The following is a 17,056-nucleotide window of genomic DNA, read 5'->3' as shown; positions in this document are numbered from 1 at the left end:
ACAGAGTTTAAGATCCTCCCACATATAAAACCACCACGCTTCCTCATGCCTAGTGCAATTGAAATGTTTGCTGTCTCTGGGTTTCTCAACCTCAGTGGGTAATTTGCCAGGTGCAGTTATCCCCCCTACCCCCACTCTTTTAAAAAATCTTACTAGAGAAGGAATCAGTTCAGATGGGAAAACAATCAAGTCAGGATGCTTTTCGAAAAGAAAAATTTCCACCAAGAAAATACCAAGTGTTGGCGAAGATATGGAGCAACCAGAATATTCTTATGAGCTGCTGGATGCTAAACTGGTGTCACTGGCTTGGAAAACTTACTTGGCGCTACCTCCTAAAGGAGAAGGTCTGCACACCTTTGTGACCCCCAAAATGCACTCGTGGGTATGGTCTCAAGAGAAATGCATTTCTGTGTTCACCAAAACGTATGTCCTGAAAGGTTTATAGCAGTACAGTTTGCAACGGACAAAACTAAAAAGTATCCCAACACCTGTCAACAGGAGAATGAATGAAAAACATGGATAATCACATAGTGACACATGACACAGCCACGGGAATGAAAGACCGGTGACTGCACGCTACAAGACGGGAGACGCTTCACACGTGCTGTGTGCTTAGTCGCTCAGTCCTGTCCAGATCTTTGTGACCCCATGGGCGTAGCCCGCCAGGCGCCTCTATCCAGGGGATTCCCCAGGCAAGAACACTGGGGTGGGCTGCCATGCCCTCCTCCAGGGGATCTTCCCAACCCAGGGATCAAACCCAGGTCTCCCGCATTGCAGGCAGATTCTTTACCGTCTGAGCCACCAGGGGAGCCCCACGTAAGATTGAGGAAAAGAAGCCAAACACGAAAGAGTTTAAAGACTCTATTTATGTAAAGTACAAACGCAGGAAAACGAATGTACACTCTTAGAAGTCAGAAGAGTTGTTTGATGGGAATTAGGGGGCGGAGGAGAGGTAGCATCTTGAAGGAAGCACAGGATGTCTCTCGGGTGCTGGCCATATTCTGCTTCTTGATCTGGGTGCCAGTTATGTGAGTGTATTTTACGGGTATGCCCAAGAAACATCATCAAAAAGAGTACTTTTCTGTGTATACATTATACTTTAACAGAGAGTTTTTAAAAGATCCTTCCCAGATATATCACCCTAATATTGAAGTCCAACTTCTCTATAACTATTCTAAAAATGTTACACTTCAGACTCTTATTTTTCAGAAAAAAGTGCCGCTGGAGGGTTGTAATGGAGGTTCCCAACAGCATGACCTTTCCAGCATCACCTTCTTTGTCCTCCAAAGTGCCTGGCAGCATCTGACGAAGAGCTAGTCCCTTGAGCCAAAATATGCTTTTCCCCTTTGTACACACAGCTCAGTGGAAACAAGGAGCTTTCAGATGTGAAGGGAGCTGGTGTTTTAACCCATGTGAAAAGGATACTGGGGGGCTCTTTCAGATGGAATCCATGCAGAGGTACCACGTGTCACTAAGGAGGAGAGGACGTTGTCTCCAGTAAAAACAGCTGGTGCATCAGTGCTCTCTGAAAGGGCAGCATCTATTCCCCAGGACCCTCTTCATCCATCTCTGCTTCCCTTCTCCCACCCCCAAGGAAGAAAAGCAAATATCCTCAGCCCTGACATAACACCCAAGGAATAGTTAGAAAGAGCTTAAAGTTCCTGATACAAACTCTGCTAAATCCAGTTACAAACCTTACTTCTTAAATAACTATATTCATCAAGAAGGGGGTCCGTGGGATGATTTTACAGATGAAGGAACTAAAGCCTAGTCAAAGCAGGGATGACACAGTCATTTATCATAAACCCTGATCTCTTTCCATCTTATTTTTGTTTTTGTTTTTTTTAATTTTAACATGCTACATACACCACCCCAGACCCCTTCAGCTCTCACCAATTGCTCTAAAAGCCTAGCTGTGGGGTCTTTGGTGTTGCCCACTTATTTTGAGCTCTCCTTAGGGACACGGGGGGATGGAATCTTCCTGCTGCCTCTGAAGGTAGGTGTGGTCAGGTCACTTGGCTGCGGTCAAGAGATCTGAGTAGAAGTGAAACCGAGTAAAAGCCCCTGTGCCCTTGTCTTTTTGTTCTTTTTTGTGGTGGGTAATCGCTTTACAATATTGTGCTGGCCTCTGCCATACATCAGCATGAATCAGCCACAGGTACACACACGTCCCCTCCCTCCTGAACCCCTCTCCCCGCTCCCACCCCATCCCACCTCTCGAGGTGGCCACAGAGCGCTGGGCTGAGCTCCCTGTGTCACACAGCAAATTCCCACGGGCTGCATATTTTACATATGATAATATGTATGTTTCCACGCAACTCCCTCAACTCGTCCCACCCTCTCCAGAGTGAAGTCAGTCAGAAAGAGAAAGACAACGACTGCATATTACCACATGTGTATGGAATCTAGAAAGATGGTACTGACGAATCTATTTGCAGGGCAGCGATGGAGACGCAGGGGCTTCCCAGGTGGCACCAGTGGTAAAGAATCTGCCTGCTAATGCAGGAGGCTTAAGAGATGCAGGTTCGATCCCTGGGCGGGGAAGGTCCCCTGGAGGAGGGCATGGCAACCCACTCCAGTATTCTTGCCTGGAGAATCCCTAGGGTTACAAGGAGATGGACACGATGGAAGTGACTCAGTGCTGTAACGGAGACACAGAAATAGACCCTTACCCTTGTCTTTTGAAGTAAAATGCTGACTCAAGAGTTAATGATTGGGAAAGATGAAAATGTAGAAACAAAGAATAACTGTTGGGCTGGGGAAACTGGTAACAATTTAGACTAAAATTCTGCCACAGGACAGGATCACCCGAACTCCCAGTTCCCTGAAATATCTAGATAAAGGCCTGACACACATTCCTAAGTTGTTTTTACAGGAAGCAGACCCCCCCCCTCCAGATGAAAACTGGGACACAAAAACACAAACACAAGACTGGTTGAAGCCAAAGGACTGATGATGCTTGAAACTTCACCTTGATACATCAACCAATCTGAGAACCGTCCACGAGCTAATCACACCCTGCTCCTTGAACACTATAAAACTCCTCCTCACTATCCCCCTCACCAGGGTGAGTCACACAGTCTCAAGGCAATTAGCCCCCTGTGGCCCCCTCTGCCTGGCAAAGCAATAAAAGCTTCTCTTGTACCTCACCCAAAACTTTGTTTTCCACGCTTCTATTCGGCAACAGTGAGCAGAGGCTGAGTTTCGGCAACAGAAGCAGCGTTACTAGTAAACGTGTTACTAGTAAACAAAAGCCGGCTTCACCCTATTCTGGTCCCTTGGCCTACAGTCCTGGAAGTCCTGGAGGAACAAGACGCAGCTTCTGCCCGCCTGGGTGCCTAAGTGCCTCGGATGAGAACAGCATCATAGTCCATGTCTTATCAGACACATGGCAGGAACGAAAAGTTATGTTAAGAGATGTGAGGGTTGCTCTTTACTGCAGCATAACCTAAGCTGTCCTGACTGATATACTAGCAAAGTAAAAAATTCATTTTGAAATAAGTGATGCTTTTTATATATTTTTTTTAAATTTCTTATTGGAGTTCAGTCGCTTTACAATGTTGTATTAGTTTCCACCATACAGCAAAGTGACTCAGCTATATATCCCCTCTTTTTTGGATTTCCTTCACATTTAGGTCACGACAGAGCATTGAGCAGGGTGCCCTGCGCTACATGGTAGGTTCTCGTTAGTTATCTATCCTTTACATAGTATCAGTAGTGTATATATGTCAATTCCAATGATTTTTTTCAGAGTCTGTATAATATACTCCAAGAGGAGCCAGAGGCTGATAGGTTCTGCAGAACAACAGTTTTTCACTCTCTTCACTTAATGAAAAGAGAATCACATCTTCCTTCCATATGTGAGATTCTCCATCAAGCTCAGTCAAGGGCAACACACTCCATTCTCATGTCAGAGAGTTTACGTTTGCCTCCCAGGTAAGAGGTGGAAATGAAGCAAACTGATACCAATTGATGAAGCCAAACAGCCTTTGAAAGGTGTATATTTAATTCTGACAAAGCAGCTATCCTGGCATTAATTTATTTAAAAGAAAGAAGACGGTGGTTGCCAGGGGTTCAGGAAAGCAGAGTATGGAGAGTTCAGCGGGTACAGAGTTTCAGTTCTGCAAGATGAAACGAGTTCTGGAAATGGACGGTGGTAACAGTTGCAAAACACTGAATTACCTAATGCTGCTGAACCGGGCACTTGGAAACGGTTGGTATGTTCCGTATATTCTATCACAACTGAAGTGTTTTTCTAAAAAAGACAAAATGAAAAGAAAGGGGAAAAACCTACCAAGTCTCATAATCTAGAGAAAGATGTTTAGAAAATGCGATCACAGCTTTATGAAAAATTGAACAAGCAGCCCTTTTAACTATTAAAAACGCTCAAGCCACCAACCACTTTTGAAAGCTGTCAGAGATGGAAGGCAGCGCCATTAGAGAGAAATTTTGTTCCTGCTGTCCTGTCTAAATAAAACAGTGGTCTCTGCCATTCTCCACCATTAGGACAAATCAATTTCTAAGAAGGACAATCACTCAATGAGCTTTTCAGCAGAGTCTGTCTCTTGGCAGTGGCATACACAAGGCTACGTGTGGAAGAGAGGGTGGGTACAGACCACGCTGACTGCTGTCAACAGCAAGTAAAGTAGAGACGAAACGGTTTCTGGCCATATTACAGGCTGAACATTTCTGACTTGATCACAGCAAACCACTCACTTGATACAATGTTTTCCAGTGTGGCCATGCCAGGATCTAAACTCTGACATGCTAGAAAAAGCTTTTCAAAGCTGTTCACCCTGCATCACCTTCTTGAACCAGGCAAGCTTAATCAGGAACACCAAGTCCACTCGAGAGCCCTCCATCAGAGGCAGGAAGGAGACCCCCAGGTGGTACCCTCTCAACTTCTTCCACACCAATCACCTCTCATTAAACAAACAGCAGCAGACAGGTAGAGAGAGGGAATCATGTGCTTTTTCCTTTGCCTGCTGGGGATGCTATAAATACTGTATAAAGTTCAGTGAAGGAAATAGTAGAGTTCTTGCCAAAGGAGGAATGTAATCAACAAAAAAATGCATTTTGCATAAGAGCCCCGTTTGAGCACAGAGTTAAGATGAAGCTCAGGGCTTCATTATGTATTTAAATAGATCCAGCTTCAATTTCCAACTGAATGGAGGATACTTGATTTCAGATAATCAATGGTTTACGTGAGTGGCAGGAAAAGGGAAATTCATTCTAAACAAGAGGACTAGAGAATATATGCCAGGTCTAGGAAACTAACATTTCACATCATTTGAGTGTATAGGAGTGCATGAAAAATTGTAAAGTAGGTTGAACTTTTTCCACTTTGAAAGAACAAAAAGGAAAAAGAATAAAGTTACGTATTTTTAAGAGGCTAATTGGGAACGAAATTCCTGTGTGAGTTCCTAAAAAGTCTTTTTTCTCATTGATTTTTCTGTTTAACACATTTTAGAGTTTTATTATATAAGAGTTCATTAAACTATCATTGTTAACACTTATAAAGAAAATTATAGATATTACCCCATAATTGTAACCTGAGGCTCATCTCATCTACTGGAGGAAAGTCATGTAACTGGGCAACCTTCCCACCCAAGGTGAACTCTTTAAAGAAGAAAGGCTTCAGGCCCCAGAAAACCAGACCCAAAAAGACAAAGGAATTATTTAATGCAAAACAAAGGAATACCTGCAAACCTGAAACAGTGAATGGCCAAGGCAGGATCCACCTCTGGCCAACTGAGTAACCCCCAGGAAAGGCCAACAAATATTGTCAACTGGGGCCCCCTTCACCAAAAGCCTCCCCATCTGTTCATGCTGCAGAAGCCTCCAGTAGGTATCAACATGCACCAATGAGACCCAAGTACTTCTTTGGTACCTCGTACTTAAATATGATCAGACAACTAAGGATCACCAGATACGTGATGAAAGCCTCCAGCATGAAAGGCAGACACCGAAGCCCAGGGAAGAGTTCACGTGATGACTGCAACGCATGGGGCCTTGAAAGAGACAAGACTGGAGCAAAAGCACCAAGTGCTAGGGGAGGGCAGACTCCAGGGAAAGCCCCAGTACTCATCAACTGCCCAATAAATTGGAGAATTTTAAAAATACAGTGAAGTAACCAAAAAATAAGCAAATTAAGCATAAAAAAAAAGACAGTCATTAACTACAAGCAAAAAAATAAATAAAATGACAGTACACTATTTGGCTCAGCAGCTAATACCATTTATAAGGTCATACAGCATGGGGATGTCAAAAGAACGTAACAGGGACTACTGATTGAATTCTGAATTTTCATGGAAGGAAGGATAAGAAGAGAACTTCACTGTAGGTCTTATAAGGTTAACTGAATTCTTCCAAACTATGCATTCAGAACAGAAAGAGACTCACAAAGAAAACAAACTCATGGTTATCAAAGGGGAAAGGCAGGGTGGAGCGGGAGAATAAGTTAGGAGTTTGGGATACAGACTATTATACACACAAACCATCTATATCAAATAAACAACAGGTCCTACTGTGTACGACAGAAAACTGTAGTCAATATCTTGTAATAAACTATAATGGAAAAGAATCTAAAACAGAATACATATATATACATATGTAGACCTGAGTCACTTTGCTGGCACTCAAAACAAATGCAACACCGTAAATTAACTATATTTCAAATAAATAAAATTATCTGCTTGTATGAACTTAATACAAATTTAAAATATTGTAAAAAGGAAGCAGAACAGGGTCAGTAACATATTCCTTGGACGATACATAATAGTATACTAGGCCACACTCGAGCTCAGTCACAATTGTACCTCTCCACTGTGCTGTTAACATAACGTGGAGAAACCTCTGAACACACTAACAGCAGGGCAGGCACTGGAAACAGTGGCCAGCCTGTGCACTTATTGTGCGCCTCAGCACCCATACTCTCCAAGAATACTCTCCTTAGAGCTGGGCCAATGGGTCCTCATGCTTTGAAAAGGGCCCCCCTGGGGCGTAAAATGGGCAGGTTCAGCAGGCACCCCTTCAGGGAGCTCTATGATCCTCTATCCCAAATGGGGCATTAATAAGAGTCTGTGGACATGAGTCTATGGCTCACAGGTCATACCTGCTATTTCTTTTCACCAGGTTGCATGACATTGAGCCACCAGGATAGTACTGACAAGCTCATCTGGGTTGAGTCCAAGCCTTCACAGAGATTAAAAAAATTGGCATGGGGATCCACACGTGCTAGAAGTGACCCTTCGTCACAAGAACCTATGCCAAAACCAAAGGGAAATATCCCTAAAGTGGCTGGCTAGAGGTAGGAAAATGATCTACAGTGGTGGGAAAACAGGACTTCGCTAGAAACCAAGCCAACACTTAACGAAGACCAAACTTGGAGACTGTCATATCTGCATATTTTAACTCAAAGTTAAGAAGGATATAAACACCACAGAAGATCAAATTAGCATCCTAGATGATTTCATTAGAAGGACAAAAACCACAAAGATAAAATTTTGAAGAGCTAAGTTGAAGTTCTGCAACTTGGAGTTTTCAGAAATCTATTAAAATAAGATGACAAGGATCTTGACACTGAGGGTTAAATAGACCACAAGCTGGGTATGAGTCAACAGTTTGTTGTGGTTTCTAATAATTTAAGGAATTGACACCAGCCTCATGGAAGAAATGAGAGAGCAGGGGCTGAAATGCAGGAGGCACAGGGCGGGCCTCACAAGAACAGAGTGCGGGGTCCTGGGTCACAGTTAGGAGGAGAACGTTCAGCAAAGGAGCAGGACCACTGGGAGCCTGGCTTGGAAACCTCGGGTAGGGAGACCTAAATAGGAGACATGGCGCAGGGAAATGAGAGTGGTTTTCAAGTAGTTAGATGGTTATCAGGAAGAATAAGCATGAACGGCTTACTTGAAACTCTGGGGGAAAATATGGAAGCAAACAGAAATGGCAAATGTCGCCAGAAAGAATGTATCATCGCAACACAATGAAGAACTTTCTAGAACGCGGAGCCAACTAACCAAGTAAATGGGTGATTCCCAGGGATGGTAGCCGTCCAGACTGGCCAGACTGACCAGCTGTCAGGAGCCTTGTAGGAATGGTACCAGCCTTGAGAAGGAGGCTTGATGCTAATCTACTCAAGTCCAAATATGAAGTCCCTTCTACAGGCTTTTCTAACAAGTCCACTGGATGCTCCTGGTGAAAGGTGATTTCCAGATCATTTTCTAACTCGGCTGTCCTTGTCCAGGGCATATGACACTGATCTTCACTGAGTCTGATACACAGAGTCACCTGGGGCACTTGAAGGTTATTATTCCTCAGAAGCTGATCAAACTCAAAGCTTTAGTCTTTCCTCAGAGAAGCCACACTCAACTTCTATAAAGATACTTATTTTAGAGAAGTACAGGGAACTAGTCTCTTTTTCTTCTAGTTAAAATGCTAACTATAACATTTAGTGAGCATTTGCTACCTATCAGACACTTGACTTGCATTACCACATCTAATACCCAATTCAACATAAAGGTGTAAATTCTATTTTTTTTTTAAAGTCTTTTTAAACTGTGCATGCTTTATAGGTTAGGAGTTTGGGATTGAAAAAAAAATATATATATATATGCATAGCTATACAAGAGACACTATAAATGACAAGAAACTTTCTATGACCCCTTAGAGACAATATTTCCTACACTTCTTTTTTGTTCATTTGTTTTTTGTCTGTTTGCTTTTGACTACGCTGGGTCTTCATCCCAGTGCATGGGCTTCTCCAGTTGTGGTGCATGGGCTTAGCTGCCCCTAGGCATGTGGGATCTTAGTTCCCCATAAGCGATTGGACCCACGCCCCCTGCATCGGGAAGATCCCCTGGAAAAGGAAATGGCAACCCACTCCAGTATTCTTGCCAGGGAAATCCTGTGGACAGAGGAGCCTGGCGGGCTACAGTTCACGGGGTCACAAAGAGTCTGACACAACCAAGCAAATGAGCACCCCTGCATTGGAAGGCAGATTCTTAACCACTGGACCACTCCTTCAGATACATAATTCTAAATGATTTTCTACCCAGTCAGGCATCATTCTTACTCTACTAACTATGCTCCCAAGGCATTGAATATAGAAATTGAAAACTAATATTAGGATATGTTACCGTAAAAGTCACCAAGATAGTAATGGATGAAGAAAGGGCCGAGAGGAAACTGTGCTTTGTAGGTGATGTCACCGATTCTGGCTTCCAGTTGGAGGGAAGAACACTAATAAAAATATTAATAGTTGAAATGCAGAAGCTCTAGCTTCCCCTTTGTAAACAGCATAGCACTTTTCATATATAAACTCCTCTAACATTCATGTCCATTCCCACCCCCGTCTTGGACACAAAACCCCTCTACTATGGTAACACGAACCTCTTTTCCATGGGCAGCAAATCTGAATAACAGCATCAGATCAGCAGCATACGGGCTCTGGAAACTGTGCACTGAATTGAGCCCCGGGGCTGAAATAACCTACAAATTATTTCCATAATCATGCTCGCTCTCCCTCGCTTTCGCCTCACCCCCTGCACACACAGGTTCCTTTCAAATTCAGCCCCTCCAGGGTCATGTGGATTACAATAAGTAGAAGGTGGAAAATGCCCTCATGGATCCCAAAGAGCAGTAATTTCCTCTGAAAAGATTCATTTTGTGCTCTGTCCCACGTAAGCAGCATAAAAATTTCACCAAAACAAGAGGACACAGTGGTTTTCATGAATAAGGTCCTATGCTGCCACAAAAGAATTTTATTCAATGTGACCTATTGAGTATTCAGATTCTAATGGCAATTTTACGGCCAGGAAAGTCCTTTCAAAGGGAATTCACATGAGGAGTGTGTAGGTAAAAAAGAAGAACATCCTGAAATCAACCAAGTTATCATCTAACTTGTACAGTGAGGCAAGGATGGCCAAAATCAAGTTACAATTTTCAAATATTCCAAGTAAGTGGCTTAATTATAAGAGAAAAAGTCACTTTTTACCATAATCACTGACTCTCGACCATGTTCTTCTGAGCATAAAAAGTAATAGTCATGGGATAAGTAATATGCTTAGACATATAAGGGGCTTTGGGAAACAAGAGGCTTGGTTTGAATCCAGCCCCAACACTCAGTTACTGTGAACTGGCATCCAATTATCAGCATTTGTAGCCTTAGCTTCCACAGAGCAGGTACACAATCCATACCAACTGGTTAAGAGATGGATACCGCTATAAGACTTAAGTGGACTCACACTGTAAAACGTGTTCAGCGTGGTGTCATAAGTAAGGGTTCAGGAAAATGTTTGTTTACTGTTGTTATCATGAGAGTAGTTGAGCATTTTATCATTTGCAAGATATCCAATTAATTAATACAAAGCTATTGCAGATTCAGAAACACAATGGTTTATAAGTTATACAGAAGAATATGTTCACGAGACAAAGCATGGAGATTTTTCAATAGGATACATAAAGAACTACCCACTCGTTCCCTTCCACCTTGAGAAATAAGACTACATTAAAATTAAAGTTTTGGTTTAACAAAGAATACCTTTCAGAGAGTAGAACGCAAGCCACAGGGAGCAAAAACGACATGTGAATGCATGTAATTAACAAAGAGATGATGTACAAAACACGTAACAAACTGCTGTGAATCATCACGAGGAGATGGACACCTCAGTGGAGAAGTAGGCGAGAGACTTAAAAACTTCACAGACGATGATACTGGAGTGGTCATCAGACCCAGAAAAAGGTGCTCAACTTCACGCTGATAGTTTAAAGAAAGAAAAGACAAAGATCTGACAATCACACTTGTGGACAAGGATGAGAAAGAACTGGAGCTCTCCCGGGCTGCTGATGCGAGGAGGACAATTTCATTCATTTTGGAGACTGGCAGTGCCTAGCACGCCTGACTGTGTGCACATATCCTGTGACCCCCGTACTGCCGCGCCTGGGCACACACCAAAAGAAATGCAGACAAATGTGTCATGAACACAGACCCGAGAGACCGGCGTGGGTTCCATCCCGGGGTCGGGAAAATCCCCTGGAGTAGAAAGTGGCGACCGACTCCAGTATTCTCGCCTAGAAAATCCCATGGACAGAGGAGCCTGGTGAGCCACAGGTGAAATAACCTATTACTCTCTTCCATGCCTTTATTTCAACTCTCTCTTCTCATGGCATATCCTCACCATCAATTTCACTCAATTCATCCCTGTTCTTCCTTTAACATTCACGGTCAAGGTTTACTACATCATAAAGTTCCATGTATTCCAGTGTCTGCCTCCCATATTATATGTGAACACTTTCAAGTATAGGAACTATGTTAAAATCTTCTTGGTATTCTCCATATCACTATGCATAGCACGTAGGAAACATGGAATAAAGGCTTGAGGACTTCCTATATTATTCCTAAATTATAAAATGGAGAAAGCTTACCTAACGCACTAACACCCCAAAAAGTGTATCACAACTGACCTAATTCAAAGGATTTCCTATAAAAGCAAATGTTAACGCCAAAGTGATACATAGGTTAGTATTTTTTAATATAATTAACAGTCAGAGTTTGATAACTTTAAGTACAAGGTTCTGAAAAGATGAGGAAGAGAAATTGGTTGGGAACAGACTATTTCCAGGATGTCATGATTTTACTTTATGAGTAATATTAGAAGAGAACATATTATGATAAAAAATTTTGACAGTGCAAATCAGGTCTAAATTAAGAATTCATGATCCTTGCTCTAAAGTGCTACACAAATCATATCAAGATTTCAGTGAAAAATCCTTCAATCTACACCCCTCCCTCAGGCTTCACAGAGGAGACCTCTAGGTGAGTTCAGTCATTCCTGGAACTCAACAGAGATGCTTATTTTGTCATTCACTATGGCGACTCAATGGACATGAGCAAACTCTGGGAGATAGTGAAGGACAGGGAGGCCTGGCGTGCTGCGGTCCGTGGGGTGGACACGACTGAGCAACCAAACAACAATCACAGCACCTATTGTTTCTATAATGTTTAAAAGCTAGGACTCCCCCCCGCCCCCCAACTCAACAGAAAACAGGATGAAATACTCAAGCAGTAGAGGAACGTATCTGATAAGCGATCTGAAACGCTGTGCAAAGGAGGAGCCACACACCTGGAAGAGGAAGGCATCGCCCAGGGAATTGCTGAGGCAGAAGACGAAGTCCTTCTTGGGGTGCTCCGGAACTGCCTGTACAATGCTGTTCTCCACCCAGACGGCGTGCTTGGGGACGCTGTTGTGGTCTATCCCGGACCTGCCGTCGCCCTCATAGAAGAAGAGTGTGCACCCTGGGAAAACAAAGCGGTGTCTGCGTGAGCACTTGGTGCAACAGAAAGTCTGGAGTGAAAACTGTGGCTCGTGCGCCGTTACTAGGCAAGGGCTGGACATTAGCATGGGACAGAGGAAGTCAAGAGAAGGGGCTATGCTGGTACTAAGTCTTGGACAGGCTTGTATTAAGAGAGGATCCTTCTTTTTTTCCCCCAATTGAAGTACAGTTGATTTACAATGTTGTGCTAATACTTTTTTTTTTTTTCCAAGTCTTCATGGAATTTTTTACCATATTGCTTCTGTTTTATGGTTTGGTTTTTGGTCCAGAGGTACCATGGGATTCTTAGTTCTCTGACCAGGGATGGAAGGCACACCGCCTGCAATGGAAGGCAAAGTCTTAACTGCTGGACCACCAGGGAAGTCTCCCGTTAAGACTCCAATCTCAGTGTCATCATGCACGCCCTCCAGTTCATCGAGATCTTACTTTCCACTTCAGAATGTTTTGTTCCGGGTATCCTCAGAGGCATGTGGGGATCTCAAGGCTCCTCTGACCACTACCATGTACCACACGCTCGGTCGCTCAGTAGTGTCTGACTCTGTGGTCCCAGGGTAGCTGTAAATTCAGCTCCATGGGTCCAAAGAGCAAGCAGTGCTGAGTGAGGCCTGGCAGTTGGGACTGTCCCCCTACAGCCTCCTCCCAATATATCTCACAGGAAATGCAACCAGGAAACACCATCTATTGGGTTTCTTGACTATGCCCTTGGTGAAAACAACATACAACACTGACTCCAGGTACTTTCAGGAGAAGGAAAGAAACGATGGACTTTTGAGTCTCAGATCTTCTCTATAAAATGTTTGCCTAGAAATCAACCAAGTGCTTGTTCCTCCTGGAAGAACAAACACACGACACACGTATGAAGGCCTAGGGGAGGCTGGAGGCCGGGCCACGCTTAATTAAACTCCGAAACGAGAGAGACAGCAGCAGTAGAAACCTGGCCTAGATCTGTGGCCAGCTGGGTTGCACAGATACCCTCCAACCATGGCCTGCAGGTAGGTCCACTTTATTAGTAATTATTCACTGAGGACTTAATCTCAAGTCATCAAATTCAATTTCAGGGGAGGCTGGGACCCCTGAATTCTAATTAATTCTTTAACTTCAACATAAGCCACTTGGTCAGTTTTCAACATCTTCCTTACCACAAGCAAGGGCCACTGCTGATGCGAATCACAAAGCCCTTCCAAGTACCATCTCTTCAGCTGCAATATGAACTTCTGCAAAGCAAATTTCTAACTGACGGTGTACAACGATGGGGATCAATGGAAAAGTCACATGCATGCAAAGGCCATTTTTTCCTAGCCCTTACTATTTCACAGGACAGCTTCCTTGGTGGCTCGGCAGTACAGAAATCTACCTGCAATGCAGGAGATGCAGGTTCCATCCCTGGATTGAGAAGATGCCCTGGAGGAGGAAATGGCAACCCACTCCAGTATTCTTGCCTGGAAAATTCCATGGACAGAGGAGCCTGGTGGAATACAGTCCATGGGGCTGTGAAAGAGTCAGATACGACTGAGAAAATTAACCTGACTAGTATTTCACAGGAGCATGTAACAGCGGCTGGATGCAGCGCCTCCAGCACAAATGCACGCCACACACTTGCTGGCAAGCCCCGCTGGTTTCCCGGTGCTTCCTGTGGTACCGCCTGACCATGAGCTCAGCCGAAGAGTCTACTGGTGTGTTGCTGAACGTCACGATTTTATAACTGTTGTCCTGTAGCCATAGTTCAGGAGTTTCAATTTTCCCTCCAACCCATTCAAGCTATATTTACCTTTTTTCCCTGCCAAGGATAAAGCCCTGTGTTTTCTGTGACACTTATTGTTGGAAATATATACTGTTATGTAATTTTAGTACGGTTTTATTTTGTTTTTATGTTTTGGGGGTATAAGTTACATACATATAATTTAACTATAGACCTATTACCCCAACACTAATTTTTTTTAATAATCTCTCTTATTTTGAAGAGCTCAAGTTTTTACAGGAACACAGAGCTCACATTCAGAAACATCTGAATCTCCTCTTTTCATGTCTTAAGCTAGCATAGATTCAGAGATAGAAAAAGAAAAGAAATGGAAAGAAGAGGGTATTTTCCTTGACATCTGAGGTTCCCGAGGTGGGGGCATTTTTGCTGAATGAGGGACATTTGGTGAAGTCTAGAGACATTTTTAGTTGTCAAAACTTGGGGGTGGGGGACAGAAGCAGGTGGGTAATACAGGGGTCCCCAACCTCCAGGATCTAAAGCCAGATGATCTGAGGTGGAGCTGATACAATAAAAGAAATAAAGCTCACCATAAATGTAACAAACTTGAATTATCCCCAAACCATCCCCCCCACCTCCCCATGGAAAAACTGTCTTCCATGAAACCCAGTCTCTGGTGCCAAACAGGCTGGGGACCACTGATTGGACAAGGATGCTGCTAAACATCCTACAACTCCCAGGACAAGCCTCACGACAAAGAATTATCCAGAAAATGTCAGCAGCCCCGCTGCTGAGAAACCTTACTCTAAATAATCCTTTAGTACTCATATTACACTAACGATGAATAGATTCTTAACAGAAAAGGGACAATGCAGCTTTACCATAGTTAGAACAAAAACCGAAGCCTGCAGATAACGGATACGCAACGTTCACACACTGAACACTTGACGTCTCCCCAAATTGCCATTTCCATCATTTTTCAACTTTAGTTTACAATCGCCCATGACAGTGGATGGTTGAAAACCAGCTTCTCCTTCATTATCAACATGTTCCAGCTCTAAGACTAACGTGAAACAGCACGTCTGGGCACCACGCACTCCCCTGTAACATCTTCTTTACCTTCATCTTGAATGTAATCTGTTTGCGTTTCAGTCACGGATGGAGACACTCCAGAGTCTAATTCTAAATAAAACTTTTTAAAAATTAATTATTCTGTCGAAAGTGAAAGAATCTTTGAAGAATTCCCTAGCCCATGGCTTCCAGGTACCCTGCTTTTTATTTCTCCATCTCCAAGCTCAAGTCAGCAGCGAGCCCTGCCTGTGAGTGGCAGGGACAAGCCCTGAGTTTGTTGATCTATAATGGGACCCGTCAGGAGCCAAAAGCAAAAGACTCGGCAGCTGTGTGTTCCAGTCTGGATCCTGACAGACTGTGTCATTCAGATCTGGGTCACCAAGGAAGCGCAGGCTCCCTCCTCTAATGGGCGTGTGGGCTGGGCTCCTGAGTGCCGGCATCCTGCCTTCCTTGATCATTTATTCTCTAAAGGAACAGCAGAAACAAAACAGCCCCCGCTTCCATGTCCCAAGTAAAAAAAATAACCTAATTATTTTTATTCTATGCCATTAACAGTGTTATTCTCAAACTGAGTCTAAGCATCACCTGGGAACTTTGTTTAAACCACAGATTCAGGGCCTGTCATGGGCTGAATCCTATCCCCCCAGGTTCCTAGATTGAAGTCATATAGCCCGGGGCCTCAGAATTTCACTATATTGGGAGATAAGGGCTTTACAGGGGTAATTAAAATAAAAGGAGGTTGTTCAGGTGGGCACTAAGCCACTATGACCACTGTCTTGATAAGAAGGAGGAATTTGGGCATAGACAGGTACAGACAGAGGACATGAGAGAACACCAAACCAGCTGACACCCTGACCTCAGACTTCAAGGCTCCAGGACTATGAGACAATCCATTTCTTTTGTTGAAGCCACCCAGTCTGTGGTACCTGGTTATAGCAGGTCCAATACAGGGATTAATACAGGGCCCCAACTCCAATACTTTGGCCACCTGATGCAAATAACTGACTCATTGGAAATGACCCTGATGCTGGGAAAGATTGAAGGTAGGAGGAGAAGGGGACAATAGAGGATGAGATGGTTGGATGGCATCACCGACTCAATGGACATGAGTTTGAGTAGACTCCGGAAGTTGGCAATGGACAAGGAGGCCTGGCATGCTGCAGCCCATGGAGTTGCAAAGAGCCGGACACCACTGAGAGACTGAACTGAACCAAACCACCTTCAGACTTTGAGATTCAGCAGGTATGGATATAACCCAGGAAGTGACTCAGACAACAGCGACACAGATGGTCTTCTAATCATGTTGTTAAAAACTCATAAAGCTGACTTTTCTATTTGTGGTTAGATTTCAAAATGCTGAAATAGGCTATAATAAAATGTGCTTTGTTCCTACAAAAAAAAAAAAAAAAAACAACTCAACATTGAGTAATAAAGTGAAAGATAAGACAAGCTGCTAAAGGGAACAGAGACTATGGGGTCCAGTGCTGTGGACCTCTGGGGAGGAGCAGGAGGTGGAAGAAGGGGTCTTTCTCCCTCATGTCATCCCACCCCCCACAGCAGGACAGTGGATATGATCCAGGGCCCCTTAGACATGATCCGATAGTGCCTTTAAATTAAGCCGAGGCAGGTCTCATGTGAAAAAGAACAGTAGCAGGTCTCCAAAATGCTCCCACAGGAAGAACAACTGTGTTTCACAAGCAGAACCACGACATCAAATAGCCTTTTCGCAATTCACAATGGAACATGAAAAGCAAAGTGTGCTCTGTGTGTGTGTGTGTGTGTGTGTGTGTGTGTGTGTGTGTGTGTGACCCAATAAAATTAGCTCAAACCCAACGTTCCTGTGTTTTGAACACAGAGACTTCACATTTGTGTTCAAAATTTTATATGCACTTTATGTAGACTATAGTATGGTACCCGCTCTTGCATAGACACCAAAATTTAAAGTTTAATATCAAT

The 17,056-nt window shown here is 43.5% G+C and overlaps 1 protein-coding gene across 5 annotated transcripts in view; it reads right to left on the bottom strand.

The window, feature by feature from the left end:
• TIAM1 (TIAM Rac1 associated GEF 1) overlaps nucleotides 1–17,056 on the bottom strand; it is a 459,371-nt gene that overhangs the window by 120,114 nt on the left and 322,201 nt on the right. For all 5 annotated transcript variants that reach the window (XM_006053559.4, XM_044939649.2, XM_044939642.2 and 2 more), the window contains one exon: nucleotides 12,123–12,295. In XM_006053559.4, the coding sequence (XP_006053621.4) occupies nucleotides 12,123–12,295 (173 nt within the window). The remainder of the gene's footprint in view (nucleotides 1–12,122; nucleotides 12,296–17,056) is intronic.

Source organism: Bubalus bubalis, chromosome 1 (assembly GCF_019923935.1).
Source record: "Bubalus bubalis isolate 160015118507 breed Murrah chromosome 1, NDDB_SH_1, whole genome shotgun sequence".
Lineage (NCBI taxonomy): Eukaryota > Metazoa > Chordata > Mammalia > Artiodactyla > Bovidae > Bubalus > Bubalus bubalis.
Note: the sequence above shows the minus strand (reverse complement) of the source record. Positions and strands in the feature narration are given on the sequence as shown.